The 10326-nt window shown below is 41.7% G+C and overlaps 1 protein-coding gene across 1 annotated transcript; it reads right to left on the reverse strand.

Moving 5' to 3' along the window:
* Positions 1-793: 793 nt before the first annotated feature.
* Positions 794-6716, reverse strand: LOC107679452 (uncharacterized). The gene is made up of 3 exons (XM_016474997.1): positions 6641-6716; positions 1657-1924; positions 794-1257 (listed from the first exon to the last, which is right to left on the reverse strand). The coding sequence occupies exons 2-3, from the start codon at positions 1850-1852 to the stop codon at positions 794-796; spliced, it is 660 nt and encodes a 219-aa protein (XP_016330483.1). The 5' UTR covers positions 1853-1924; positions 6641-6716.
* Between the last annotated feature and the right edge of the window lie 3610 nt (positions 6717-10326).

A 10326-nucleotide genomic window follows, 5' to 3' on the forward strand; every position in this document is an offset into this window, starting at 1 on the left:
ATTACCACATTAAAATTTATTTCATTGAGGGAGGAGACAGGGCGGGGTTTTGTGCTCGTGCATGTGCGCTCAATTTCACATTAATTGGGATGTACAAAGAGAATATGCTTGGGATCCTGCGTACGCAGAGATTCATACATCTGATTTTTTTTGTGCGTACGCACCTTTACAGCTTTGTCCGTACGCAATGTTTTAGTATGAATTCAACGCAAGTCTTTGTACATGAGGCCCCTGGAACTCAGGCCTAGACTAGTGTGCCTGTCGGCTCCCCCTGGGACATCAAGCAGACATTTTCCCCCTTCTTCAGGTGGGACAGCTTAATTAGCAGACACAAACAATTATATCAATATCGTGCACAATTCTATTTTAGTTATTATTTTACTAAAATCATTCGGGATTAACCAAGTTCTATCTTATTTGATCTTACCTGAACAGACAGCTGAGTGGTCAGGGATGGCAGACTCTAAACAGGCGTCCCTGGTTGAACCACCAGGATACGCTGGCAGCAGCCCTCCCTCAAACAGACTCTGGCTGAGTGGGTGTTTGTTGGAATGTGGTGTGGGACCACATGGTACCAGTGAAGGAAACGGGCGGTCGGTGACATAGGCAGGTGAAAAGTCTTGCTCCTCAAAAATATCTGGGTTAAAGGGGCAGATGCCAGTGCACACAAAGCCAGACGTTATGTTTCTGGGTGTCGCTGCTCGTGGTAGAGCTGTGGCCACTAGGCTTGGAACATCATAGATGGTCAAAGTTTTTCCAGGGTGTGTTCTCATCCAGTGATCTGCTGCCGTGTTTATATATATAGCTTCAGTGGACCAAAGACGTTCCTGTCAAGTGGCTGGAGACGATGTGAGCAGTGGGGTGGGAACGATAGTAGGACTATGCCGTTTGACCGACAAAAGTCAATTGCTGCCACAGAAAGGTGTGACCAATGATTGTCGAGGAGGAGAAGCACCTTCGATTCCAGGGTCACACGGGTGTGTCTGGCAAAGTGCTGGAGAAAGGCCAGAAAGTCTGTATCCTGCATCCAGCCTGAGCTATTTGCAGAACCAGCAGAGCCAATGGGACCATTTCTCACAAAGTGGTCCTGGAACTTCTTCCTGGGAAAGATGAAGTACGGGGGAATGCAATTGCCTTGTGCATTTACTGCAAGGGCAGTGGTGACCAATGTCCCCCTCTCCCCAGAGGTCACTGCACCGACCTGGCGCTTCCCCTTGGTGGCAATTATTTTATCTGGCACTTGGACTGTCGTGGTACCTGAAAATTAATTATAAACTTTGATAAGCTTTCATGAACATTTGTAGGTGTGTATACCTAGATGTGTGTGTGTATAGTTAGTGTTTGTATATAGTTACATATTTATTTTCATTATTGTTTTATTATCGCTATATCTGTATTTATTTATTAATTTATTTATTTATTTGTATATGTATTTATTTTAGCTAGGTGTGTGTGTAGTGTTTTTATATAATTATATATTCACCTCATAGTTTTATAATCTGTATATATTTATCTGTATAGGCTACAGTATGTATGTATATCAAGGTCTATAGTTTATATATGTTATTAAATTTTACATAGCAATGAATTTGTCTCGTGTATTTTAAACCACTGAATCACTCTAGCTTTTTAGTTTTAATGAATTGTAAAATTTACCTGTTTCATCCACGTTCCAAATGTCCTTTGCTTCAAAAAGGTAGCGGGCAAGAACTGTCAGCAGGTTGTTATAAAAAGCAGTCACATTTGTTTTATTGAAGCTGGTGGAACGGGACATGCTGGTGGCTTGAGGTCGGCGAATAGACAATGTATTGTTGCGTTTAAGGAAGGAGGTGAGCCAGTCCTTTCCAGCCATCTTGGTGGCATCCCATACATCTGGATATTTGCAGCCATATCTGCTGGCCAATTCGTATGCAAATTTGCGCACCTAAAACAAAACAAAAATGGTTAGATGGAGATTGTTTATGACATGATTGAGATAAAATAAGACTTTACTGATCCTGCACTGAGGATTTTTATATGTTGCAGCAGCTTCAGAGACGGTGGACAATGAAACATAATTTAGAAAGATAGGACAAAAATGTCAATAAAAATAAAATTAAGATAAAAATTAAAAATATATTTAAAGAATACACAAATGTCACATTTTGATAAGCATTTAAAATTGTTTTAGTAAGAGCAGTGTGAGTGAGCTGCATGTTGAGTGTTTTTGCTGTACTACACTGACCTCCTTAGGAGACAGGCCAAGCCAGACGTTATGTTTGTGGGTGTCGCTGCTCGTGGCAGAGCTGTGGCCACTAGGCTTGGAACATCATAGATGGTCAAAGTTTTTCCAGGGTGTGTTCTCATCCAGTGATCTGCTGCCGTGTTTATATATATAGCTTCAGTGGACCAAAGACGTTCCTGTCAAGTGGCTGGAGACGATGTGAGCAGTGGGGTGGGAACGATAGTAGGACTATGCCGTTTGACCGACAAAAGTCAATTGCTGCCACAGAAAGGTGTGACCAATGATTGTCGAGGAGGAGAAGCACCTTCAACTCCAGGGTCACACGGGTGTGTCTGGCAAAGTGCTGGAGAAAGGCCAGAAAGTCTGTATCCTGCATCCAGCTTGAGCTATTTGCAGAACCAGCAGAGCCAATGGAACCATTTCTCACAAAGTGGTCCTGGAACTTCTTCCTGGGAAAGATGAAGTACGGGGGAATGCAATTGCCTTGTGCATTTACTGCAAGGGCAGTGGTGACCAATGTCCCCCTCTCCCCAGAGGTCACTGCACCGACCTGGCGCATCCCCTTGGTGGCGATTATTTTATCTGGCACTTGGACTGTCGTGGAACCTGAAAATTAATTATAAACTTTGATAAGCTTTCATGAACATTTGTAGGTGTTTATACCTAGATGTGTGTGTGTGTATAGTTACATATTTATTTTCATTATTGTTTTATTATCTATATATCTGTATTTATTTATTTATTTGTATATGTATTTATTTTAGCTAGGTGTGTGTGTAGTGTTTTTATATAATTCTTTATATAACTGTAGCTTTTTAGTTTAATGAATTGTAAACTTTACCTGTTTCAACCACGTTCCAAATGTCCTTTGCTTCAAAAAGGTAGCGGGCAAGAACTGTCAGCAGGTTGTTATAAAAAGCAGTCACATTTGTTTTATTGAAGCTGGTGGAATGGGACATGCTGGTGGCTTGAGGTCGGCGAATAGACAATAGCCGTGTTTCCATCCAAAGTTGCGAATTTAACTTGTGCGCAAACCTGGAATATCGCATAAAACATTTGCGAACAAGCATCGTTTCCATCCAACAAGTCAAAGATAACAAAATCGTCACTTCCTGATAAACTGGCACTATAATTCACTATTATAAAGAAAAGTAGGAGAATATAATAATGTTCATATATAATAAATTACTTGAGCCTCAGAGCGAGCAGACGAAACACAATGAATTTTCGGAGGTGGATGCTGCTGTTTGGGAACGCAGTCGTGTAAGACATTTCTGGGAGGCAATTATACAGAACTACTTTGATGACAGACTTTGCTCGTGCATTTCCGAATGACCATAACAACATTTCAGATGCTGTGGAATGAGATCGGTCCACTGGTTAGTCAGGTTTTGCCGTCCCAAAGCGCATCCCATTAGTCGCATCAACCCTTTTTTTCCGCACAAGTCAAAAACCACCTCAAGCGAGCATAAAAACTTTTTTGCGAATTGAGGGATTTTTATTCAAAATTTGGCATTTCCATCACTCGTTTCTGATGCGATACTTCAAAGTGCGCATTAAAATAGGGTGATGGAAACATAGCTAATGTATTGTTGCGTTCAAGGAAGGAGGTGAGCCAGTCCTTTCCCGCCATCTTGGTGGCATCCCATCCTTCTGAATATTTGCAGCCATATATGCTGGCCAATTCGTATGCAAATTTGCGCACTTATATATATAGTGTGTTTTGTTTGGTTTTTGCAATATACTCGATAATGTCATGATGTCTCACGAGTTCAGTAGGCCTATTTGCGCTAAACCTGCGCAGTTTTGGCTTGCATGAACTTCCCCAAGAAATGAATGAGTGAACATAACTTATGAAAAGTAACCCGCCAAATTGGCTAGTGATTTGACAGCATTACCTGCCACAGCTGATTATTACCTGCATTTGGTGGGTGTTAATTTCAAACCCTGGACATGACATATGCCATGCGACTTAGCAGCTGCCCTGAGACTGATGTTCCTGACATGTATGTCCAGAAACGCCCTCTCATAAATATCTGGCTGAATCAGACCCCGCATCAACTGGCAGAATACTATAGCAGCAGAGGAGGCGGCAAGACCAGGCCAGTGGAGAGACCAGAGCAAGGCACCAGAGAGCTGAGCTCAGATACTTATTGACCATAACTCTGAAGCACCCCAGACGCCAGGCAAGGGAACCAGTGGACAGGACAGGTCAGTTTTGCTCAACTCGTCAGTGAACAACGGCTCTGTGTAGTTAATGCTGCACAAATTACTCCAAGACAGGCAAGAGAATAAACAAAAAAGGACTAATAAAAAAAAAGGTAAAAATTATTAAATTAACCAACACAAACACCTAAATTATCAACCAAAAAATGAAAACAAAAGATCAGGACTAAGAACTAAATGAATACTAAAATAAAAGCAAAAAGACAAAAACAGACGAGGCTGTGGTAATGAGGAAACCAGGAGGAGGGGCTAAAGAAGCACATGGCTGAGAAAAACAATCAACTACGCCATGTGCTGACACAAGACAACATAAACACAAGAAACAAACAGAGTGTCAGGGCAAAACCCTGACACTACCCCCCTCCCAACGGACGCCTCCTGGCGTCCAATTCCACCAAACAGATCATAGTTGCCAGATTGAAAGTGCAGGCAGCGGTGGGAGGGGAGGGGGTGTGGGGGGGCTTGAAGTCAGAGTCATAAGCAGTTAGAACTGGGCTGGAGCAGACTGTACAGAAATCTTCAGAGGTCATGACAGGGAGAGCAGTATACTCGAGGACAGCCTCCACAGGTGAGAAAAACAATCAACTAGGCCATGTGCTGACACAAGACCACAAACACAAGAAACAAACAGTGTCAGGGCAAAATCCTGACACTACCCCCCCTCCCAACGGACGCCTCCTGGCGTCCAATTCCACCAAACAGATCATAGTTGCCAGATTGAAAGTGCAGGCAGCGGTGGGAGGGGAGGGGGTGTGGGGGGGCTTGAAGTCAGAGTCATACGCGGTTAGAACTGGGCTGGAGCAGACTGTACAGAAACATCTTCAGAGGTCATGACAGGGAGAGCAGTATACTCGGGGACAGCCTCCACAGGTGAAACATGACTAGCAGGAACATACTCTTGAGGGACTCGTCAGAAACAGCAGATAACCAGTCTGGTATGATCTCAGTGGGCGCAACTTCACTAGCAGGAACATCCTCTGAGGGACTCGTCAGATGCAGCAGATAGCTGGTCTGGTATGATCTCAGTGAGTGTAACTTGACTAGCAGGAACAACCTCTGTGGGCTTAACAAGACAAACAGGAACACATCTCCATGGCCATGACCCAACTGGCAAGGACGGCCTCAGAGGACATAACAGGACAGACAGGAACATTTTATATGGCCATAACTTGACAGGCAGGAACACGGTCTATGGCCATGTCCCAACTGGCAGGAACGACCTCTGTAGGCGTGACAGGACAGGCAGGAACACCTTGTATGGCCCAGAAAGAATAGGTAGGGACAACCTCTGAAGGCATGACTTGACAGACAGGAATAGTCTCCATGAACTTGACTGGCAGAAACCACTTCTGTGGATCTGACATAACAGGCAAGAACCATCTCTATGGACTTGACACAACTGACAGGAACATCTGTGGACATGACAGACAGGAACGATCTCAAAGGGCTTGACTTGACTAACAGGAACAACTTCTGTGGACATGACATGATGGGTAGGAGCAATCTCAATGGACTTGACTGGCAGAATTAACTTCTGAAGGCGTGACATGAAAGGCTGGAACGGTCTCTGGCATAACTTCTGTAAACAAGTCAAATAGACCGGGAGGCTTGGGAGAATACTTTGTAACTGCTACTTGAGGCTCTGACACCAAGGCCACAAATTAGAGACCTCTGGACTCACAGGGCTTGAGGGTTCTTGACTCGGGTCCTCCTGGACCCATGGGTTGAGTCTTCATAAGGAAGGCCCATAAGTTAAATTGCATGTCCCCGCCTTCTCCACATATGAGGGGGATGACAAAATATTGATCAGCCAACACAGGGTTAATTGAGGCAGACTTGATTGACTCAGAGGTGGCTACAATGGCCTGGGTCAACACTGGAATGACCCGAAATGACTTGACTGCAATTGGGACATATTCTGTTGGTATAATATGACATAAACATGTCTGCAACACCCAGAAAATCACCACATTAGCAGCGGGACAAAAGTAACAAGTGTTACTTTCTTCCAGAAAGGAACTCCTGACATTTAAACCCGATTTACTTTTTTACTGGAAAAACTCTGACGAGGCAAACTTTAGGATGTGTTACAGCACTAAATAACATGTAGATTGATCATTACTGTGACACATGAAACGAGAAACACAACTTGTAATTAGAAAAAAAGTACAGCTTCAGTAATTTACTTACCGTACTTGAAAACTGCTTGCCGGACCTAACCGCGGGAAGCGATGACGAAATCACGTGATATTTGGCAGCTCCGTCAAGGGTTGCGTGCTGAATGTGCTGTCATAGCTTGGAATGCAAATGTAATCAGGTCTCTGAGAAAATCGCATTGTTACTTTCGCCCCGGTTTTCCCTACTCCATTTAATCATATAATAATTTATAATAATCGTAGTCATTTATATAGCCCTTTCATTGATTCATTAATTGATTAGTCACTTATATTATAGTTGTTTTTATACTATTTTCCATTGTTGTTTAGTCTCATGACTATGTGTTTCAAGGGCCGTTTGTCTTCATGTATAAGAGATACAGCAGAATGTTTATGAAAACTCAAGGTTTATGGGATGTTGTTTTGAAGCCGTTTTGGTATAACAGTATATGTTGAATTTGTGCTGGTCAGACGAAGTTTGAACATTGAGACATACGCAACTAAGACTATTCAATAAACTCTGCTCCTTTCATCATCACTTCGTCTCCTGCTTCTGCTCTTCGCTGGCTTTTTCCTCAGTCAACTTCTTAGCTGATAGAAGACTGTTTATGAAGTTTTTGGTATTTTGGGTACCAGACAAAACTTCCTGTTAACAGGTTTTGGGTATTAGACTACTTTGCTGAAGAGTTGTTCTGGTACCAGTCAAAACAGATATTTTCTGATGGGATCTGGTGTCCGGGGCTGATCTTCAGCTTGTTTGCCATTAAACAATAGTTTTAGACTGAACTTTTTTTTAGAGTTTACACTGAAAAATAAGAGAAGTCACAGAATTTTTGTGACAGGTAGGATTTAGTTTACGGCATTTCTTATTCACTTCTATAGTATCCATAAACAGCGATTGACTGTCGCACAACTCTGACTGAACTTCACTGACAAGGCTGTAATGTGATTGGTTATCAAATCACACATGTTCCAAGTTGACTGTTACGCTTTCCCTTCAATGGTAAGTACTACAGACCCGTGTAATTCCCAATTATAAGACCATCTCTATGACAGCTTCTAAAACAAGTGTGGGGCATCCTGAAAAGTGAAGCCAAAACATTTTGATCGCCATCTGGTAGCTGGCTTCAGTATAGGTCATAAACACTTCTCTCTCCATGTAAACAATTGGGACGTGAGCCAAATTGAATAATCTAATTACATTTCAAATTAAATTTTCTCAAAGATGGTTTTCATCATTTTAGGTAGTTCTTTTCATGCTGATGTTGTAGGTTGAACCCCCGGTGGAGTGGGCACAAACACTTACAGAGCAAACTGCATAAGCCAGACAGACACTGGTTAGCTCTCCTTAGCTCCCCCAGAGCAGATGAACAGTTACTCTGATAGGTGAAATGACTGTTTCTATCCACATAAACATATAGTGCATGAACAGGGCACAGCGAATGCTTTTTATATCTTACAAATCAAGTCACCTTTATTTATATAGCGCTTTTAACAATACAGATTGTGTCAAAGCAACTGTACAGCATTTATTTGGAAAATAGTGTGTCAATGCAAAATGATAATAGTAAACACTCATTTTTCAGTTAAAGGCAGTTCATCATTGAATTCAGTGATGTCATCATCCAGCTCAGTTCAGTTTAAATAGTATCTGTGCAATCAAGTCGACGATATCGCTGGAAATTAAGTGTCCCCAACTAAGCAAGCCAGAGGCGATAGCGGCAAGGAACCAAAACTCCATCGGTGACAGAATGGAGAAAAAACCTTGGGAGAAACCAGACTCGGGGGGCCAGTTCTCCTCTGGCCAGACGAAACCAGCAGTTCAATTCCAGGCTGCAGCAAAGTCACATTGTGCAGAGGACTCAACTGGTTCCTGTGGTGTCTGTCTCTGGGGCTCATCTAGTTGTCCTGGTCTCTGCTGACATTCAGGGCTGTAGAGGTCGTCTCTAGGTCCTGATCCACCATCTGGGCTGGATACGTACTGGATCCGGGTGACTGCAGTGACCATCTGATCTGGATACAGATTGGATCTGGTGGCTACGGTGACCTCGGAATAAGAAAGAAACAGACATTAGTGTAGATGCCATTCTTCTAGCGATGTAGCAAGTACATCGGGTGTTATGAGAAGTGTTCCCGGTTCCGGCTGACCTAATGAAGCCTAAAAAGACTTTAACGGATTTGAATATTAGAAATGTGTTAGTGTGTTATGTGTAAACCAGGTTAAAGAGATGGGTCTTTAATCTAGATTTAAACTGACAGAGTGTGTCTGCCTCCCAAACAATGTTAGGTCGGTTATTCCAGAGTTTGGGAGCTAAATAGGAAAAGGATCTGCCGCCCGCAGTTGATTTTGATATTCTAGGTATTATCAAATTGCCAGAGTTTTGAGAACGCAGCAGACATGGAGGACTATAATGCAATAAGAGCTCGTTCAAATACTGAGGTGCTAAACCATTCAGGGCTTTATAAGTAATAAGCAAGATTTTAAAATCTATACACCAGGGATCGTGTTGAGAGAATCAATGCTTGAAGTGTTGTGGGCATGTCTAGGCATAAGCTTCACCACAGACATCCGGCCCACCTCCAAACAAGCATCACCAGACTAAAGGGTTCAAACTTAATGTTTTCATTTTATACTTATTAGCTATATTTAACTGCTACTTATTATATATAATATTCACATTCAAATAAATGGTTTAAAAATTTTTATTAACACCTTTACAAAACTGAAACACTGGTTTGTCGATTGCATGAGAAGTATTACATATAAGAATGTATTACAGGTAATATAAGTAAGATAGCCTATAGATATCAAAAGATATCAAAGTAGTAACCCTTTGATGTTCGTTCATGTTTAATTTGTTGTAAAGTGGAAGAGATGATCGGTTCACATGCTCTCTGCGCTGCTGCTTGAACTATATACAGGCAGATACAGCGATCTGTCACGCAACATTAAAGAGTGCCAAAATGGCATTTATTGTTTGCTTTTCATGATAAAATTAACAGAATTTGAAAGCTGAGAATTTGCCTCTTATCAGGAGACCAACTGAGCTTTTCCACCCACACTCAACAACAGTCCAGTTGTGTAGGTTCATGCTTTACAAAATTAGGAAAAACTGACCCTTTCTGTCAGAAAACGTGTCACAGCTCCTCATCCAAGCTCTACTGCAATGCTGTACTGGTGCGTTTTCCAGCCAGGGCTGCGTTTTCCTATGGTTGCAAGTTCCATTGAACTCTATTGACCTTATTCCTACGCCCCATGAAATGCTGGAACCAGCATTTTTTCATAGTAACGGTCAGTGTTGGGAAGGTTACTTTGGAAATGTAATAGGTTACAGATTACAAGTTACCCTATCAAAAACGTAATAAGTAGTGTAACTATTTCAATTACTTTATTAAAGTAATGTAACTGATTACTTTTCTAAATTTCTAATGTTTTCAACTGTTAATCATTTTCAAACATGTAATGCAGGGAGGGTTAACCTTACAGAACTCAACACTGATTACTATCACTTTCGAAATCCTTTACCCCTTGAATTAAGATTATAATAATTAAATTTTAAAGCACAGCCACTACAAAATCAGACTTTAGCACCTCTTTTTATTTTGAGATAATTCTGAGGTTAAATACCGATTTAAAACTATAACAAGAAATATTTTAATAGTTATGATACTGTTTTTGAAATCAAATCTTTGCATAGCTATGACAGGAAACACTGGCAT

This window comes from Sinocyclocheilus anshuiensis, unplaced genomic scaffold (genome assembly GCF_001515605.1).
Source record: "Sinocyclocheilus anshuiensis isolate Anshui unplaced genomic scaffold, SAMN03320099.WGS_v1.1 scaffold428, whole genome shotgun sequence".
In the NCBI taxonomy this organism is placed as follows: domain Eukaryota; kingdom Metazoa; phylum Chordata; class Actinopteri; order Cypriniformes; family Cyprinidae; genus Sinocyclocheilus; species Sinocyclocheilus anshuiensis.

Bases quoted from the DNA above. Each gene is read 5' to 3' on its own strand.
- LOC107679452 (XM_016474997.1), bottom strand. From the start codon at position 1,852: ATGGCTGGAAAGGACTGGCTCACCTCCTTCCTTAAACGCAACAATACA. The intron at 1,258-1,656 runs GTAAATTTTACA...ATTAATTTTCAG, and splicing joins TTGGAACGTGGATGAAACAG to GTACCACGACAGTCCAAGTG.